The sequence below is a fragment of the Myotis davidii genome, unplaced genomic scaffold (assembly GCF_000327345.1).
Source record: "Myotis davidii unplaced genomic scaffold, ASM32734v1 scaffold964, whole genome shotgun sequence".
Taxonomy (NCBI): domain Eukaryota; kingdom Metazoa; phylum Chordata; class Mammalia; order Chiroptera; family Vespertilionidae; genus Myotis; species Myotis davidii.
In genome coordinates this window covers 266,087-285,960 of record NW_006298351.1, presented here as the reverse complement: position 1 = coordinate 285,960, position 19,874 = coordinate 266,087, and the positions used below count along the sequence as shown (strand labels likewise).

The 19,874-nt window shown below is 47.6% G+C and overlaps 1 protein-coding gene across 2 annotated transcripts in view; it reads left to right on the top strand.

Moving 5' to 3' along the window:
• The window catches only part of BRINP1 (bone morphogenetic protein/retinoic acid inducible neural-specific 1), a 143,123-nt gene extending 124,117 nt beyond the window's left edge, over nucleotides 1–19,006 (top strand). For both annotated transcript variants that reach the window (XM_006773978.2, XM_006773979.2), the window contains exon 8: nucleotides 17,415–19,006. In XM_006773978.2, coding sequence (XP_006774041.1) covers nucleotides 17,415–18,555 — 1,141 coding nt within the window. In that variant the 3' untranslated portion in view covers nucleotides 18,556–19,006. The remainder of the gene's footprint in view (nucleotides 1–17,414) is intronic.
• The last annotated feature ends 868 nt before the right edge of the window (nucleotides 19,007–19,874 follow it).

Below are 19,874 nucleotides of genomic sequence, written 5' to 3'. Positions count from 1 at the left end.
CCCTGTGCAGGCTTTACGCATGTGCAGCAGCAAGCAGAGAGAGGCAGCTGTGCTTGGTTGGGTTCCCTGGTTTGAGTGTATGTTGATGCCAAAGGCAGGGTTAGTTCATCAAGGTCATGGGAGGGGGAGCAGGATTAGAGTTTTATATTCTCCCGTGTGGTGTGCTGAGATTCCATTGCTAAGCCTTGAACCCATTCTGAAGTCCAGGCAGACACATCAGGCACGTGCCCCATAGTTAGAGAGAAGAGGCCCGGGTCAGTGCAGGTCAACGCAGCAAGTGTCTCCTGCGAGCTTACTCTGGGTTGGGCTCTGCAAGCACTAAGATAAGTCAGACTCATCTACCCCAGGACTCAGTGCTTATTGGGATGTGGGCAGCAAGGCTCTAGACCAGACCTGCCAATGGGGTGTCCAACACCCAACCAGATGTTTATTGGGTGCCCGTGATGCAAAAGGATTTTGGGCGGACCCTAGGGGCACTGTGACAGATTTAGCCTTTGCAGGAGCTGGCCCTAGTGTCAGACCGTGGTCCTGTGGGTGGACAGGTCAAGGGGAGGCAGGACCCACAAGGGAGGTTTCTGAGGATGTTTTGCTACCAGGAGATCCTTACATTGTACAGTTAAAATGTGGGAGAGATTGGGAAGTAGACTTTGACCTTTATTGACAGTGAGACTTCCCGAACCTTGGTTTTCTCATCTGTAAAATGCGCATAATAATTGTTTTCTGCTGCCTTGGAGGGTCTGTGTCTGTCTCACCTGGGATGGTGTGCTGGGAAGTAAGTACTTTGTAAAAGCTGAGTGCTCTGGGAAGAGGGATTATGCAAGCGGGGTGAACTGGAAACCAAATTCGTCAGAAAAGACTGACTCTAGGTCCAAGGCAACATTGAATAGCAGACACTTCTACAGCATTTACTATGGGCCAGGCACTGCTCTGTATGCTTTCACCTCATTAATCAGGTAGCTCTCACACACCCCATCTTATGAATGGGCAGTTAAGGAACAGAGATGTTCAGTGACTTCCTGAAAGCTGTACAGCAAGTAAGAGGCAGCTTCCTTTCCTGTCACCTCTGTGCTGTTCTACCTGTTGGAGGCAAGATGATCCAGGTGATGGGTGACCTGCCCAGAATAAGCACTGTCTTATGGTGGAAATCACCTCTCATTGCAAAGAAGGGAGGGAGAAGGAGAGAGAGAGGGAAATAGAGAGAGAAAGAGAGAGAGAGAGAGAGAGAGAGAGAGAGAGAGAGAGAGAGAGAGAGAGAGAGAGAGAGAGAAGGGAGAAAAGGAAGTTAGGGAGAGAAGAAAAAAGCCCCAGTCAGCATGGGGGATGCTGAATTAGCTGACTTCTGTGCCTTCCTTAAATATCTACTGACCACCTGCTCTCCCAGTCCTGCCAAGAGGCATTTACAGACGCCTTTGTCCTCCAAACCTCAGTCTCTAGGCTCAGGGCATGCTGGAGAGGACACTGGTGTGGACCAGGGGTCTGAGTTCAGGTCCCGGCTCTGCCCTGCATGGGCCGGACTCAATCCTTGGGGGCCTGGGGCAGGTGCTCCGGGAACTCTGGCTGCAATAACCGCGCCCTGTGCCCTGCAGGGGTGGGGTGCAGCCTGAGTAGGGAACAATGGCCCCTCACCTCTAGTGCCACCTTTCATCCATTTTCTTTATGGAATTGTGAATTAAAGCTCATTTGGGAAATTAAGATGACACTTTATCATTTTCTCTACAACAATTTGGAAACAACTGGGCTCATTTTCTCCGAGGTCCTTCCCAGCTCGAGGAGAAATGTCACAGAGAATGAGAGAGCAACAGCTCAACTCCAAAATATTGGTACAAGGTCAGTCATTGGATCTGTGAGCAGTGTCGCTCTCAGATGATGCTAATTAGTCCATTTTAATGAGAAGCGGAGAGTTCAAACTAAGATCTTTCTTCCTCCAAAACACAATGGCCTTTTAACTAAGTCTCCAAATCTAATCATCACTTTCCAATCTATGTTCCAGAAGGCAGTCAGAATTTGATCATAATTCTATCTCGCCACCTGCTTAAAACCTTTGGGTGACTGATCACTGCTCTTAGGAGAAAGAGCAAAAACTTAAGATGATCTACAGGGCTGCCGGGACCCAGCCCTGCCTACCTCTTACACCTGCTTTCACACCTTTTATTGGCTATCTCAGCTGCAACCCCACTAATCTTTCTGTTTTTTAAAAATTAAATGTATTGAGGTGACATCGGTTAATAAGATGGAATAAGTTTCAAGTGCATGGATTTGTAATGCATCACCAGTATATCTCCTTTCAGTTCCCCAGGTGTTCACGTCTCCCTCCCCTTCCACAGGCTCCACACAGGCTCTTCCTTCCACCTGGAACCAGCCTTCCGGGTTCCTTCCTGCAGTAGCTTCCATGTGTCCTTCAGATCTCAGTGCATAAAGCTGTGATCCTTGTACTGAAAGGCTGTGTTGGGACTGGTGTGGTATGCTCTCCTAGCACTCTGACTTCCCAAGTGCACCCCAAGGTCATCTCAGTTTACCATTCCTTTTCTATCTACTTAATGCCTGTGTCTCCTGTGACACCATCTGCTCTGGGCATGTACCTGTACCCATGCTCTCCACCGACCATCACCATCACTCCTAGCACCTTCATTGGCTCGCAGGAGCTGTTCAAAATCTTCGTTCTATGGATGGGTACATCATTCATTTTCTGCTTGGAATGGGGTCCCAAAGACATGGTGACATAATCTTTTAAAATAATGTCCCATTGCCATGTAAAGAATATATAGATTTTCCACCTGTATAGTATGTTTCTCTCATCTTCCTCATTCACAAAGGAAGAAACTAAGGCTAATGGGCATTAAGGGACTAGCTCAGGGTCACTTGGGGGGATTTGTGAATTGATCATGACTAAAGGTCTGTGGTGGTCCAGACAGCAGGGTAGAATGGATACTGTAAGAGGAGATGGTCTTGTTGACCTGGATACAAATCCTGAAAGTAATTCTTGCTAACTCTGTTACTTTGGGAAATATACCCTCCTGGGGGAAAAAAAAAGAGGGCAAAAATAGATACATCCCAGAGTCTATTAAAATCAATGAATGAAGAAAGAGTCCTAGCACCAAGTAGGTGCTTGATGTGAGAGTGATTTGATGTTTCCTCCCTCCATCCCTCACCTGGTTTTTATGGAGGCAAAGCAGATGCACGAGACCTCAACATGAGGGCAGACGGAATCATTATTGGCATTTTCCAATGACTCTCGGTCTTTGGTTTATTTTTACTTCCCATATTCACGTGGCCTTGACCCCGCTGTCCAGGCCCTCACCAGCCACGATGTAATTATGCATTGTTGAGATGAAAACCTCTTGGGGGCATCCTCGTCATCTCCAATCCTGGGGCCATAGCTTCTGAACCCATGTCAGCTTCTAACACGTTTCCTGTTCCATACAGCGTTTAATTGGTGTCTGTGGCAAGTTTCTGCCTACCAACATAGTCATTATCTCTATTATGATGACCCTCAATATCCATGCTGATTTTGATTCTTCTCTCTGAACCCTATACTTACTTGCCTTGGGATTTTATCTCCATAGACACACTCAGGGGGCCAGACAGAGGTGACTTCTTATATTTTATTGAACTAAAGTCAGGTTTGGTTTATTAGACTGACAAAGCTATGCCACTTATTAGATGCATGACCTCCCGAAGTCTCTCAACCTATCGGAGCCTTCTGTTTCCTCATCTGTATGATCGGAATAATAAGAGTAGCTGCCCCGTGGAGTTTCATGCCCCAGTCAATTGTATGATGTATGTGAAGACTCTTCATAACCTGTAAAGAAATGAATAGATACAATGCTAACATAATCAAGAACACAGCAGTAGTAGACCCTAGGTGTTTGATGAAGACGCTTTCATCCAGGAAATGGATGTTTCCATTAGAGAAGATCAAGCAGGAGCCCCACAAAATGTAGTAACACAGCAGAGAGAGAGGATGTGGAACTTCAGGTACTTAGAGTTCAGATGCTGAAGTCTGACAGGCCAAGTTGTGTGACTGCCGTCAATGGCATGGCAACCTTGTATTAAGGTGTCTGGGCTTCAGTTTTCTAACGGGAATGGTGCAGATAAAAAGAATACTTAGCTTTTGAAAATCAATAAAAAACATATAGGCCACTTGTAGCGTATAGTAAGAATTCAAAGTGCACGGCTCCTTATCAGACAAATGGGAGACCAATAATTTGTTGGTTAATTGAAAAAAGTACGTTAAAGTGGGGAATCCTACAATGTATATAGCTGCACATACATAAATACATTTTACTTTAACTTAAAACATAAATGCATATTCCTCAGCCAGTCTTTTCAAATAGGATTAAAATATTTTTGGAGGGTGTGCATATATTTTATTTGACATTATGTATGCATGTATCTTTGCATACGCCTGACCAGTATCTGTAGAATATTTCCAACTTTGTTTTTTCAAAGTGGATCAGTAGTTTAAAGACTTAAGAAATGATCTACATGTTTGTAGAATTTTATAAATCCTTCCAGTCTTTCTCGGATCTCCCCCTTTATTTAAATGGATGGGAGTTGTTCTCAGCAACTGGACTTTGTAGAATATTTGTATAGAATTTAAATTCCACAGAAAAAGTTCATATTTCATCAATTTATTTGCTTTTAATTCCATGATAAAATGATAGTAAGTAGAACTGGCATAAACAGGTTTGGGAACACTCAAAACTGACTCTTGGGTTGTAGGACCGCAACCATCCAGCCATGAGTATTGATTGTCCTGTAATGGTCACACACCACATGTACCTGATGGGAGTGTGGCAGGTCACTTACATGGTGGTCAGTTATGAGTTTGTCCTGAGACAGAAGCTCTTATTCCTAGTAATTTGCCACTGTTACTGGAGCAACTTGCTCAGGTCATATAGTGAGAGAAAAAAAAAAAGATGTAATAGTTAACATGGATTGACCTTTTATTGTGTACCAGACAGTTTTCAGTGCTTGCATATATTTACTCATTTAATCCTTACAATGTCCCTATAACCCAGATTCCATTATGCTTTCCATTTTATAAGCATACAAAGGTAGGAAGAGAGAACTACATCCCTGCCGGAAGACTGGGCTCCTCAGTACACAGCCTTGAAAAAGAGTGACTTAGCCCAGATTAAGAGGCAGTGACCCAGATGATCCGGTGGGGTACCTCCGCTGGTGACTTCCCTTCCTGCTGCTAGAGCTTCTCCTCCTCAGCTGGTCTTAAGCAGATAGATGCTGGTGGCTTTGTATCCCAGCAGGTGCCGCTCCTGCGGAGAGGAGAGGTGGTGTGACTGCTAACCAGCAGCAGCCAACCGAGCAGCAGGGAAGCCCTTGTTTTCTGCTGTAATTAGAGAATAGATTTACACCATTTGGCTTAGGGAAATAAACTATTACTAAGACAATGCCTCATGCACAGGTTATTTTAAAGTTGGCAAAGGGCTCTCAGACCAGTGAGCTTATCTGATTCTTATAATTCCCTGTGAGGGAGCAAGAGCAAGGGTTAGTCTCCCCATTTACAGGTGAGAAGACTAAGGCTCACAGAAATTAATGACGGGCCCACTGCTGCTCTCCTACATTGGCACAGCCCTTTGTTCTTGTCAAAGAATAGTCACGGGCATATTTATACGGAATCTTCATTCATTCATCCATTCATTGTTCCATTCAACAAATATTTAGTGATCAGCTAAGTTCCAGGCATTAGGCAAGAGGTGTGGGGGTAGAGGGGTGAACAAGACAAAGGGTATCTCTGTTTGCAGAGAGGTTGAAATCTAGTAGATAAGATAAAACTGGCACTGAATGGGTCCTGTATCCATGCCTTGCCTTAGGAAGCTGAGACTCAGGAGGGTTAAACCTAAAATTACAAAATCAAGAAATGCCATGGCTGTCAGGGAACCTAAAATATCATCTAACCTATTTCTGTCATTTCATTAAAGAGTACAATGAAACAGTGGGAAAGTGGCCAGAATAATTATATGAGTTTTGCATTGCTGTGTAACAAACCACCAGACCTTTAGAGGCTTAAAGAAACACACCCATTCATTTTCTCACCGTTTCCACGGGTCAGGAGTCTGGGCAGGTGTAGCTGGACCTTCTGCCTACGTCTCACAGACAGGAACGAAGACGTTGAGGTTCTGGGGAAGAACCCACTTCCACGCTCATTCAGGATGTTGTCTGAAGTCACTTCTTTGTGGTTGTAGGACTGAGGTCACCTTTTCCTTGCTGGTTGTGGGAGAAGGTTCACCTTTAGCTCAGAGGGGCCATTCTTGGGTCGGGTCCCTGGCCAGGTACCCCTCCATCTTCAAAGGAACAAAGATGCAGCAGGTCCTTCTCTGGCTTGGTCTCTCGGAGTTCTCCTTCTGCAATGGCCAGAGAAAACCCTGTTTTTAACTGGACACCTCTGATGACTTTAGATCCCCTTAGCTAATCACCCCAGGATGTAGGTCAGCTGTGCCATATTAGAGGGCACAGGCCTGGAAGGGATTTCGTATTCACAGAGCCTGGAATCTTGGGGAAGGAGGGCCCATGTTAGAATTCTGCCCAGTACAGTCACTTAGCTTGGTAGGAACAATGGGGCAGAGAGATCCTGACTTTTCTCTTGGGCTCATTGTATGTAGTAGTTTGAATATCTATTTCTGTATAACAAATCGACCCAAACTTAGAGATTTCAAACAATGGTCATTATATTACGCTCATGATTGATGGGCCAGGAGTTTGTGCCAGGATTGGCTGGGCAGTTCTTCTTCTACACATGGAGTTGATGGAAGGCGCTCATTGTATTCAGCTGGCAGAGGGGCTGGGCTGGAGGTTCCGAGAAAGCGGCACTCACCTGTCTGCTGCCTTCGCAGAGACGGCAGAAGGCCGGGCTCGGCTGGGCGGACCCCTCTCTCCAGGGTCTTCCCAAGTGATCACTCCATCAAGGTGGTCAGATTGCTTCTAAGTGGACTCAGCACTCCAAGAGGGAGTTTTCCAGGAGATTGGGGGGAGTAGGGGGGGGCGGCGTGGAAGCTTCTAGTCTCTTGAGATCTGCATCATAAACTGTGAGTCGTGTGTGCTTTCTTGTGTTGTCTAAGCAGTGGTAGAATCTGCCCAGACTCAAGGGTCAGGAATATAGACCTAAGGGAGGAATGAGGAAGGATCCACGCCCACCTGCCGCACAGAGTGGGTTTTCCTTTCATGTATTTTCCCATCACCATACACTTTAGGACAGAGCGGTCTGCGCTCTTCAGAGACCTACGAGGAAGCATTTTGTAATAGAAAAGTGACCTATAGACCCGTGTCAACCAAGATTGTGGTTTAGTGGGTTTATCTTAAGTTTATGCCCCCTTGCCACATGCCCCAACGTAAGGGCAGGCTTTGTTGTTTTATTCTCTTGGAAGCTGGTTAACGGGAGAGAATGTTCCACAGTGTTATGTTATCATTTGGTGGGTACGTGTAGAGTGTGGATACCGGAAGTGGGAAGGAAGACGATTCTGCCAGTTCCTAAGGATTCCAATTATGGAATAATTCCAAGTGTGCGTTCGGGAAGCAGGGAGCTAACTATAGGCAATAACCCCTGGACCCACTGTGAGAGGACTTACGCTAACGCTCATTGATCACCTGGCCTCCCTGAGCACCTGTTCTGACCGGTGACACTGTGTGTCTCCTGGAATTAGTTTAGAGCCCGTGTCCAGCAGTCCTTGGACAGTGTGAATATTTCCTTTTCTCCAATGCACCGTCACCAGGTAAAACGCTGCCATCCCTTTCGGAAAGGCTGGCGGGGGGAGGGGGGGAATGAAGAGTGTACATGGGTGGCCTTCGCCAAGGGCTTCCAGGTACCACTTGTGTGACCACAAGCAAGTCACAGCACCTCTCTGGGCTTTTCCCCATGGACCAGGCTTGTCTAAGTATCATTTAGCTCCAGTGTTCTAGAAATTGCCATCCTAAACCCACAGTTTCCCCAGGAGTAAATTGCTACTTTGATAGTCCCTGATGTACTGATTTTTCAAGGGTGGGGTGGGTGAGGTGGGGAGGATAGGAGAGAGGGCGGCCATTTGGTGACAAAGACCTATTTTAAGTATTAAATTGTCCTATTGAGGAAGAGGTGAAAGCCCACAAGAAGCCCCGGGCTAGCTGGGGGCAGCTGTCAGTCATAGGAGCTTTCAAGTGTCCTCCTAACCATGGGGCTACAACACTTTTACCGAAGAATGGCTTTGGCATTGCTTTTCTATTTATTGGGGTAAAAAGATGGCAGCCAGTGAGGCTGAACCCAGCGGCCACACAAGGGTGTATGACCTGGACTAAGGCAGGGTTTGTGTGACGCAACACCAGGCCTGTCTCTCATTCTGCACGTGTAGCAAGGAGGGAGGTTGGTTCATCTGCTGACACGGGGCAAGAAAATCAGCATCTTCAGACGATTTTTTGTTGTGGACATGTTGTTGTTGTTGTTGTGTGTGTGTGTTTGTGTGTGTGTGTGTGTGCACGTGCGGTTTCTTCCCTTGGGCATGGAAGTGGCTTCCTGTTCAGAATAGAATCTGGAGGCTCAGAGCACCTAGTCAGAAATAGAACTGGGTCCTAGCTCTGGTCAGTTACTCAGTGGTTAGAGTGTTGGCCTGCAGACTGAAAGGTCATGGGTTCCATTCCTGGTCAAGGGCATGTACTTCAGCTGCAGGCTTGATCCCCGGCCCCGGTCCAGGCATGTACAGCCAATGGATGTGTCTTTCTCTCTGTCTCTCCCCCTCCCTTCCACTATCTCTCTAAAAATCAGTGAAAAAAATATTCTCGGTTGAGGATTAACAAAAGAACAAAAAACAAAGAGAGAAATAGAGCTAGGTCCTTGCAGCTTCTGTGGATAGCTCCTTCCTATCCTCCTCCAGAGCTACCTCCTAGCCCGCCCACCTCAGACCTCATCAGGGCCCTAGCAAACCCTCACACGGGTGAGTTACTCTTAGTGATGCCACAGGAAGCCAACCGTGACCTTCAGTAAGTCACTCTGCTCTCTAAGCCTCGTTTTTCATATTGTTCAAATGAGATCCAGATTACCCTCTCCACTCATCCCATGACACAGAAAAGTTGTGAAGGTAAAATTATGGAACCACTGGGGCGGGGGGTGGGGGGTGGGGAGGTCAACTGGGGACAAAGGAGACATATGTAAAACTTTAGACAATACAGAAAGAAGGAAAAAAATAAATTATGGAACCACACCAAAGAGCTTTAGGAAGTTTAAAGGTGACATAAAAATATAGAGTTTAACAGTGAAATAAAAATGTAAGGTATCACATCTTAGTAGTATTCCACTTGTCTTAAAGGATGATTTGGGGGGTAAATGTTCTATGGGAGTATTACCGATAGAATGTGAAAACATCCTAAGTGTTCAGCAACATAAGTGTGCACAAAAGGGATTCATACGTGTGGCCCTGCAGAAACCCTGCTCAGGTTTGCCTCTTTCTATACAGAATGGACTCTTGTCTTGTGTCTGGCTACTTTCACCTTTTCATTCTTCTGTGAAATCCTTTCATGTAGATTTGTGTACTTTGGGCTCATTTATTCTCAAGAATATTTTTTTCTTTGCGGAAGTCTGTTGTACTGCTGATGGTGACTCTCACAGCCTCCAGCTTGGGGTTATGATGAGTAGCGCTGTCGTCTTACAGGTGTCTTTGGGTGAGCCCCTATATGCATTTTGTTGGGTACATGCTAGGAGCGGAATTGCTGGGATGGAAGAGTATTTGTAGGTTCAATGTCGTAGATTCCTTAGTATATACTTCGTTTTCCTCTAAATTTGCTGAACCAATTTTCCTCCCCGCTGGTAGCATCCTTGCCAAGACTCGGTGTTTCCCATCTTTTCTATTTTTACTTGGGTTCAGCCATCCTGCTGCAATCGTGTCACATTGCAGTTTTAATTGGCATCGTCCTGGTGACTAAGGAAGTGGAGTTTCGTGTGCTTATCGGCCTTTCAAATATCCTCATTGAGGAAGTGCCTATTCATATCATTCACCTATTTTCCCTCTTGGTTATCTGACTTTTTCTTGCTGATATGTAGGCATGTGTTTTTTCTAGGACAAATTACACTTATTAAATAATTCAGTGAGAACCTTCTCAAGATAAATATAGATTGTGCTATTTGCATCTACTATGGTTTAAAGAAACCCAGAAAGGAGTGGCAAACCCCAGGCAGCATAAAATGCCTTTGACTAGCCCCAGCGGCCAATCAGTGCAGGAGTTACCTATTAGAAATAGTCTTTGATTGGCTAGAGGTATTGAAAATACATTCTCTAAGGGTTGTCTTTTCACTCTTTGAAAGGTATCTTTGATCGATATGTTTTAATCTTAATATATCCCCATCCCTGTTAATTTTTTTCCTGTATAGTGTGCCATGTTAAGAAACCTTTGCTGCCTCCAATATCATAATGATGCTCCCCTATGTTTTCTTCTAAACCCTGTCTTGTTCAGGTTGGTACTGTTTTTATTCTTTACTTTTCACATTTTGATCTGTAATCCATCTGCTGATGATTTGGGGGTACGTAAGAGATGAGGTGTCAGGAAGAGGTTTTGTTCTTGTTGCTGTTTTAATATCAATATTCAACTGACCCAGTAACATTTACTGAACTATTTCCCTGGATTTTTAAAGCAACAATGACCTGTTTCAAAGGAACCGTTTTCTATGTGAGCTCAAGAGAAAAACAATAGTTTGTTTTCATGGGGGACACTGTGTAGGAAGCTTTAATACATTATCTTATCAGAGCCTCAAAACAACCCTGTAAGTACCATATTGTTATTCTGCTCTGTGGTTGAGAAAACTGAAGCTTAGGAAGGAAAGGCAATTAGCTCGAGGTTAAGTAATGAAGAGCAGAGCTATGATTCAAGACCCAATTTTTCTGACTCCAAAGCCCACGTTGCTAGCTCTTTCTTCAAGCATCACGGAGATAGCATTCATTATACACTGTGGAGGGTGAGGAACCAGTGAGACTAAGATATTAATCTGTAATCAGCTGGCCTTTCTAGTCAGGGAGAGGAATATTTTTACCTGGAACACTGATAAAAAAAAAAAAAAAGCATTCTTTACCCGCAGTAACAATAATGGTTCATGGCCAGTCAGAACCTCCTTTCACCGCAAACCTCCCAGCAGCTCTGCCCATTCAGCTCTAGTTCTTAAGACGAAAGTGTAAGGTAGGCATTGCCTTCCCCACGAGACAGATGAGAAAACTGAGGATCAAAGAGGTGAAGTGACTTATCCAAGGCCAAATCGTGGGCGGGCTGAGTTCAGCATGTCCTTAACTGACTCCCATACCTATGGTCACCCTTCTTCCTGCCCAGACCATTGACCTTGAAGAACGTTCTTGTGGTTCAGGGTGAGCCCCTTATCACTGTCTAGCTTTTTGTTCAGGAGCCAGTCTTGCCCCTCTGCCTGGAGCAACCCGCTACTTTTAGCCTTGCTGCCAGCCCTTCCTTCCCTTTCTCCAGCACACCGTGCCCCACAGCAAAATGCTGCATTTAAATATGTAGCTGATGCTGCCTGTCACCTTCTTGCAGACACAGAGCTGTATAATTGCAAAAATTGTTTCATAATCCTCCCCAATTAAGCTCCTGACAACCTAATTGGAAAGAGCCCCCTATTGGATTTTTACTTGCTCTTCTCCCCATTCCTCCCTCTATCCTTCGCCTCTGTCCCCTGCAGACACGACCCCCTTGCCTCCGCAAAACCAAACTAGAAAGCATCTTTGTCCGGGCAGGGGACCGCAGAAGTCTTCTTTTGGTCTCTCCTTATTGATTGAGCCGTTCACAGAGGCTCTGACATCCTGTGAAGAACTGAGGAGAAGGAGGGAAAGCAGGTTATTAAGGCAATGATAGAAACTCAAGAGGGGAATGATTAAAAGGCAACATATTTATCTGGGAAAAATGATGAACACCGAGTGGGTCCGATGGCCAGTTATAATGCATACAGCACATCCATAAACGCGGGCTGCTTTCAGGTGAGCCCCAAGCATCCTGGAACCACTGATGTATACATCTCTTACTAGCACCATTTGTTCAACACACACGTGCTGGTGCATGTACACACATGCACATGCACACACACTCGCACAACCAAAAAACAGTACATCGCCAGAAACCTAAAAACAACTGTTTGTCTTCCCAGTGTAGCCGAAGGTCTACAGAGAATATATGCATTTTGTGAGTCTCACAGAATCACTCAGACACGCATTACGATGTCAGAGACACGCCAAGGATGAAGCACAGGGCATAAATAACACAGTAAATCAGAACTCCATTTTTTTTTTCATTTCCTCTCCACTTTTAAACAAACACTTCTGGTAGGCCAATGGGAATTATGGACTATAGGTTTCTATTTTAGCCTAGGTCTGTCTCTCCCCCGCCCCCATCCTTGGCACCCGAATTGTATGATCTTCCCTAAAATGCCACTGGCCCAGGCTGCATTCCTGTCTTAGGCAAAACCTCCAATTAAAATCAGCAGGGAGTTTGCTTGAATTAGGAGTCCCAGCCGAGGCTCCCACCCAGGTGGCTCTGGGAGGGAGGTGTGTGCCTTTGAAAGCACTGATGGGAAGCCCTGGGTGGCACAGCCTCCGTCCTCCAATGACGAGCAACTCCACGCTGTGTCACTGGGAGACCTGTCATGTCGCCAGAAAATCCTGGCTGAGGCAACGACAGGGCCTGCAGGCGAGCAGCGGTGTCTCCATGGCCCGGAGCCTAGCTTCTCCTCCGTTCTGGGGTTTAGCGGGTAGGAAAGGAACCGCAGGCAAAGCGCGGGAGCACTGCGTTTGGATACAGAAATGCTGGGCTCTGGTGTGCCACATCCGTGCTGTGTGACCGTGGCAAGTCACAGCCCCTCAAAGCCACATGAGTAAAGTGGAAATCACCGGGGAGTCCTACCTCATGGGCCTGATGGGAGGAGAGAGGAGAAGCTGCCCTGATGTGGAAAGCACTCAAGAAATGTGGGTCCACTCAGGTCTCAGTGCCCAGTCTGAGCAGGAGGGAGATGGCCAGACAGTTCCAGGGCGGAGTCTCGGTCTTCCGCTTCTGTGGTCCAGGCCGCTTCCTGTGAGCCACAGAGGATACAGGCCAGTGGGCTTTTGAAATAAAAGCACCTCTTCCTGCCCTCCCTCCCTTCCTCCTTTCGCCCTCCCCTCAGGCCCCGTCAGAATGAATTGAAACCCCATCCAACAGAAAGATGCTGATGTAGATGTATTGGAGTTCGCTTTGGCTGCGAATGGAAGATGCTTTGGATCCCCAGGGACAGAGAAAAGCATTTTAAAACTTGGTCCTCGCTGCCTCCAACTGACTGCCTTGCAGTGGGGCTGTGTCAGGCCCTGGTGAGCCCCTCCCTCCAGCCGGCCTATTAAGCCGTCTTCTGTTGCCAGGGTTGAGGCAGACTGTCACCAACTAGCCTGGGAAGTGGTATTTATAGATCGTAGTCCCTCCTACCCCTGGTCCCCAGCCTCTCCCTATGCACTAGTCCTGAGCTCCAACTATCTGTGAATGGCGGAGAAGGATCCTGGCAGGTCCAGAGGAAGCCAGGCATGTGATAATAGGCCCTTCCCGTGCTCAAACTTTCCATTATTTCTATGTATCTCTCTTTCTGTGGCCTGCTCACTTCTCGCTTGCCTCTTGTCATAATTTTACGCTGTGGTACGTTGTAGAAAGTGCGCCCGTGCTGGAGTGAGGGACCCCGGAGTCACTTCGTGACTTGAGACAAGTTATCTCACTTCTCCAGGCCTCGTCTTCATGCAGCTGGTTGGCTATGCTGCTCCAGCACAATGCCTGGTATATACAGTGAGTGCTCAGTAGTTGTCAGCCACTGATTACCATGGCCCACTTAGGGTGCTGCCTTCTGTTGAGCATGGCAGGGTTTCTGCCCATCGGTAATTACTACCTAGAGCCCTGGCTGCAGTTGGAGAAGGGATAGGAGGGTGATCTGATTCAGGTGGCATCCTCATTGTTGGAAGTTGCTTAAGAACAAACACACAAACTGGAATGAGCTTGTATTTCTGGTTTTGCTCTTCTCAAGGTTATTAAAAAGCAAAGGAAAAGTCACTGACCTTGAGAATCAGAACTCAATAGTAACACTGCCTCCCATCTGGCCCCCTCCCTCAAGGACCACTCGCCCTCACATAGCCCATTGAGTGCCCATATTCCGTGAGTTATCACAGTGGCTGCATTTCTTTGTTTCTGTCCTCCCCACTCTGATTTCCTCCCCTCACCTTTCCCCTCTCCAGGTGCCTCCTGCATTGCCCTGTCTGCTCATCCAGCTCCTTCATTTCCCCCATCAGCTCCAACACCACATCCTTTTCTCCTCCCTGATCACCCTTCCCCGCGCTCCACCTCTCTCCCTACTCTTCCCCCTCCCTGCACGCTGCCTCTTTCTAAGCCCTCTCGCTATATCATTAATGCCTTCATTGATACAGCCCACAACCTCCTGATTATTCTGAGGTCAGGAGATGCAGGTGCCATGCCGCTCGCTCACGCGCCTCAGAGGGCCTCTGTCCGCAGTCCCTCCCGCCGGACTGGGCTGGAATCCTAATGCGCCACTAGCCCCTTTGCCTGTTGCAGCATGACCAGGAACTTTCATCTTTTTAGTCCGCCCCCCGAGGATTCCGAGAGTTCAGCCACAATCAAGCATTGATTCAAGGAGTGGGGGCTGCGGCCCTGACAAAGGACCCCAATGATGAGACACGAGAAAGGGGGCGCTCTGCGGGGTTATAGAGTGCCTTGCAGATGGGAACAGAGGAGCTCTAAATGGGGTACTGTCCTGTCACTTGGAGAGGGAGTGACAGGGGCAAGTGTGGGCCATGTGAAAGAGGCATTTTGAAATTAGGCTCTCCTCAGATGGAACCGTGCAATCGGAGACGTGTGGTGGGTCCCCGCAGCTCACAAAACTATCCGATGACTCAGAGCCAATATTCAGTCAATGTTCTGGTCTGGGAGGTGGGAGCCGCAGAGCTCATTAGCATTCCAGCTGCGTGGCCTGAAGGCCGGGCCTGCTGCTGTTCTCCAGGCTGGGATGGGCTTGGTCTCACGCAGCGGAGACTGGGGCTGAGCTGTGTGGGTGGATGGTATCGAAAACTAATACTGCAGTCCGGAGGGGAGAAGGGAAGGTAGGTTTTCTTAATGAAAAGCAACAAAAATATTAATTTTGTTCATTCACTCAGCAAACACTAATATGGAGCCAGTCTCTGCACTGGGCTAGATGTTCAGGGAAGGAGGTCCCCCCCACCCCCTACAAGCCTTAGAGCCTAGAGGAGAAACTGACAAGAAAACCGGTGTTCTGAATGTGGTGGGGGTTTTATTGCCAGAGGCTGGGTGGTTCTATGGATTTAAAAGACAGAGCAGTTTCAAGGAGCTCGCTAATTATGCCTCCATTCCTCTCAGCTGATAAGCAACTCATTTCAAAGCACAGCATCCTGGGAAGCTGGTTCAACAGTATCGATTTTCAAATGTCCCCTATGAAAAACTGGTTTTCCTCAAACTCCAGAGAGATAGTGAAATCCCTGAGTGCCTCAATACCTTCAAAGGAACAGCTTATTCCCTGGGATAAGAGTATTATTATTATTATTACCTCTTCAATGATTGTTCTATGCTGGGCTCCAGCCTTTAAATATCTCACTCAGTCCTCTCACCCACCACAGAAGATGGGCTTTATCATTCTCATTGGAGATACGGACACTGAGGCTTACAGACATGAAGTGACTAGTTCCTGGTTACAGAACTGAGCTCGGAACTCGCTTCTACTTGGGCCAACACGCACACTTTTTAACCTTAGGCTCTAATGCCAAACCGAGGGTTCCTGAGCGTGGCCATGGTGGCTTAACCATAGGAATGATCGCGTAGATCGGCGGTTCTCAACCTGTGGGTCGCGACCCCTTTGGGGGTCGAACGATCCTTTCACAGGGGTCTCCTAAGACCATCGGAAAACACATGTATAATTACATATTGTTTTTGTGACTAATCACTATGCTTTAATTATGTTCAATTTGTAACAATGAAATTGGGGGTCACCACTACATGAGGAACTGTATTAAAGGGTCGCGGCATTAGGAAGGTTGAGAACCACTGGCGTAGATGATGGTTGACCCTTCCTCCCACAGGCAGTACAATGCAAAAGGGCTTCTGTTTCCAGCTTCCTAAAGTGGGGATCATGCACCACCTTCGTCATCATCACCTTCATCATCATCACCATCACCACAGCCCATTGCAGCCTTAAGAAGGGCTTTCTTCACTCTTGCTTGACATTTAATGGAAAAAGCCAAAGCTCTGAGCCAAGAGACTTCTCTATTTGCTCACTTAGTCCGTCCTTTCATCTCTGAGCTTCTATTGCCATGCGTATAAAATGGAGCAGGGCAGTCTCTTTGCAGGAATCATAGGAGCTAACTTTTATCAAGCCCTCAATACCTATCAGGTTTGGGGCTAAGCTTTCACATAAAAATTCATGTAATCCTTTCTGCAGCCCAGTGTGGGCGGCATGATTAGGAAGGAGAGGGAGATGAGATGCCCAGCACCACCTCAGCTATTTCCAGGGTGTTGTGAGGCTCAAGGGAGAAAATGGGAGTGAATGTGCCCCGTGCAGGGTAAGAAGCAGAAGACGCATGAAAGGAATCAGTCATAGCTTGAAAGACAGCCAGGAGGTGACTTGCACAGGAATGAGGAAGGATGCAAGGCGCTAAGCTGACTGCCTTGCGTATTTTTACCTATTCTGTTGTTTTCTATCTGGTGGAGTATCTGTCTTTCCTGGAACGTTTCCGTGGCTGGGATTTGGCAACAGGTTGGCTATCGTTTACACAGCGTTGAGGGGCAGTGGGGAGGGAGACTTAGACATACAGGCTGTGATGGAAATTCCACTGAGTTGAGAGGAGTTCTGGGAAAATGGGGGTAACGAAATCTTTCTTACCTGTTGGAGAAGCCACTGTCAGGATCATATCAGGTCATCAGTATGGTAGCACTTCGCCATCTCTAGAGTGATATAAAATATAACTTGTTTTTGTTGAGGCTGAATGTTATATAACCACCTGGGAGAATCTGTGAGGGTTGAAACATCTGATGCAGGTTAAAGCTACTTTCTATTGCTGATTTTTCCCTTTTTTCAATCTGTTGTCATCCAGCAGGGGTGTTTGAATTTATACATTTTAATTTTCTGAATCAAATTTATGTGGGGCAGATGTATAATGGAATCAAAGAGTTAGAAAGGGCCCAAAGAAGTGTACTCCAACCCCTTCACTTTGTGGATTGGACAATGAACATACAGGGGAAAGTCCAGCGTCCTATAAGCTGGCCTGTGGGTTACAAGGACTGACAATGCCCTCCTCCTAACTTCCAGAGCCCTTTCATTCTTAAGGCGTCTCCATATACATTATCAGTTGGACAATCGTCACTCACCGCCTGCCCATGGTGGCTAACATTCTCCATTCTCCCTCTGTCCCCAGGACGATTCAGCAGTGGCTGGCCAGGGTGCAGTCGCTTCTCTACTGCAATGAGAACGGGTTTTGGGGAACCTTCCTGGAGAGCCAGAGGAGCTGCGTGTGCCACGGGAGCACCACGCTGTGCCAGCGCCCCATCCCCTGCATCATCGGCGGCAACAACAGCTGTGCCATGTGCAGCCTGGCCAACATCTCGCTCTGCGGCTCCTGCAACAAGGGCTACAAGCTGTACCGCGGCCGCTGCGAGCCCCAGAACGTGGACTCGGAGCGCAGCGAGCAGTTCATCAGCTTCGAGACCGACCTGGACTTCCAGGACCTGGAGCTGAAGTACCTGCTGCAGAAGATGGACTCGCGCCTCTACGTGCACACCACCTTCGTCAGCAACGAGATCCGCCTCGACACTTTCTTCGACCCGCGGTGGCGCAAGCGCATGTCCCTCACGCTCAAGAGCAACAAGAACCGCATGGACTTCATCCACATGGTGATCGGCATGTCCATGCGCATCTGCCAGATGCGCAACAGCAGCCTGGACCCCATGTTCTTCGTCTATGTCAACCCCTTCAGCGGCAGCCACTCGGAGGGCTGGAACATGCCCTTCGGCGAGTTCGGCTACCCGCGCTGGGAGAAGGTCCGCCTCCAGAACAGCCAGTGCTACAACTGGACCCTCTTGCTGGGCAATCGGTGGAAGACGTTTTTCGAGACTGTCCACATCTACCTGCGCAGTCGGACTCGGCTCGCCACCGTCCTGCGGAACGAGACCGGCCAGGGCCCCGTGGACCTGTCCGACCCCAACAAGAGGCAGTTCTACATCAAGATCTCGGACGTGCAGGTGTTCGGCTACAGCCTGCGGTTCAACGCCGACCTCCTCCGCAGCGCCGTGCAGCAGGTCAACCAGTCCTACACGCAGGGCGGCCAGTTCTACTCCTCGTCGTCCGTGATGCTCCTCTTGTTGGATATTCGGGACCGAATCAACCGCCTGGCCCCGCCGGTGGCCCCCGGGAAGCCCCAGCTGGACCTGTTCTCCTGTATGCTGAAGCACCGCCTGAAGCTGACCAACAGCGAGATCATCAGGGTGAACCACGCCTTGGACCTCTACAACACGGAGATCCTCAAACAGTCCGACCAGATGACGGCCAAGCTCTGCTAACCGGCCACTCCCAGGCCGCGGGACGTTCCCTTTTGTTGTACAAACAGTAACAGGACGAAAAACAAGCGAAGTACATAAAAAAAAAATTTGTAAAATGTAATTACTATTCGAAGAGACAGAGGAAACATCTTCATTCATTGGACACTGAACACGTTCTGGCGACTGTCTGAAACCGTGGGGCATGTTTGTTACTTCTATACTCTGTCAGGAAGGAGGGGTTCAGCCCTCGGAGGAGCGTGGAGGGAGCTGGAGTTGCTTCTTAGGCCTCAGGTGCTGGGTGGAGGGGGAGGCGGGGAGAGCCTATGCAATGGATTGTAAAGGTCTCTGCTGTGCAGGTGCTAAGGTGACACGCGGAGGAGAAAGCGAGCTATATGTAATGTACAACGACACTGCCATTTTTCCTTGTGGGAGGAAATGGACATAGATAAAGAAGATATTTCTTCGGTTACGATTCCTTCCCTCTCTATGCTTATTTCTTTGTGGTTCTTTTGACTCATTTTCACACAAGGGTGGCGGATGCAGTAACAGGGCTATCTTGCCTACCTCACGTCTTTCATGGTGAATACACTGAAGCTGGACAACTGATGGGATTGGGGACAGCGGTATTCCCATAATCACACGGGGCTAAAACAATAACTACCTTAGATGTCAGCAGTCGAGGGCCTCGATTTCTCTGGGAATAGACTCAGAGAGAAAGTGTGCCATGCCCCTGGCTACACGCAGTCACTGCCTGCATGAGGCCTGAGTTCCTGGGCAGGCCCTCCTAAATCATGCTGCCATGTTCCTGTGTTCTCCAGGCTAAATGCCAAGGGACAGAGTATATTTCAGTCTCAGGTTGTTTTCATAGGTATTTTTTTTTTCTTTTAGTCGTGAAACCCCTTTCACCTACTTTCTCCAAAAACAGAAATTATGTCAGATTTCCTAGAAATACCACACACATTAACATTTAATTTGAATAAAAATCAATAACCTAAATAAAAACTAAACTAGGGTAGGCTTAAATAGTGCATTGGTCTGCCAAGCTTACTTCCCCAAGGAAGTCTCTAAAAAATTATTTTTTTGATTAACTCAGAATACGCACACATCCATAATATAACACTGCCATTTCTTTGGCATCTGTGAAAGCTCAGAAGCCTCATGTAGGGCTTGGGGATCGAACTGGGTGGAGAGGCTCAAGAAGGAAAGTGATTGCAACGCTCACCTCTAGAGGATTTGGGCGGGTGCCACTCCGGTGCCGGAAACGCTGTGTGGATCCTTTTGCTAAGGAACTTGCTGGACGTGCTTCTGAGCATCTGGACCTTCGCTTCCGTATTGGCAGA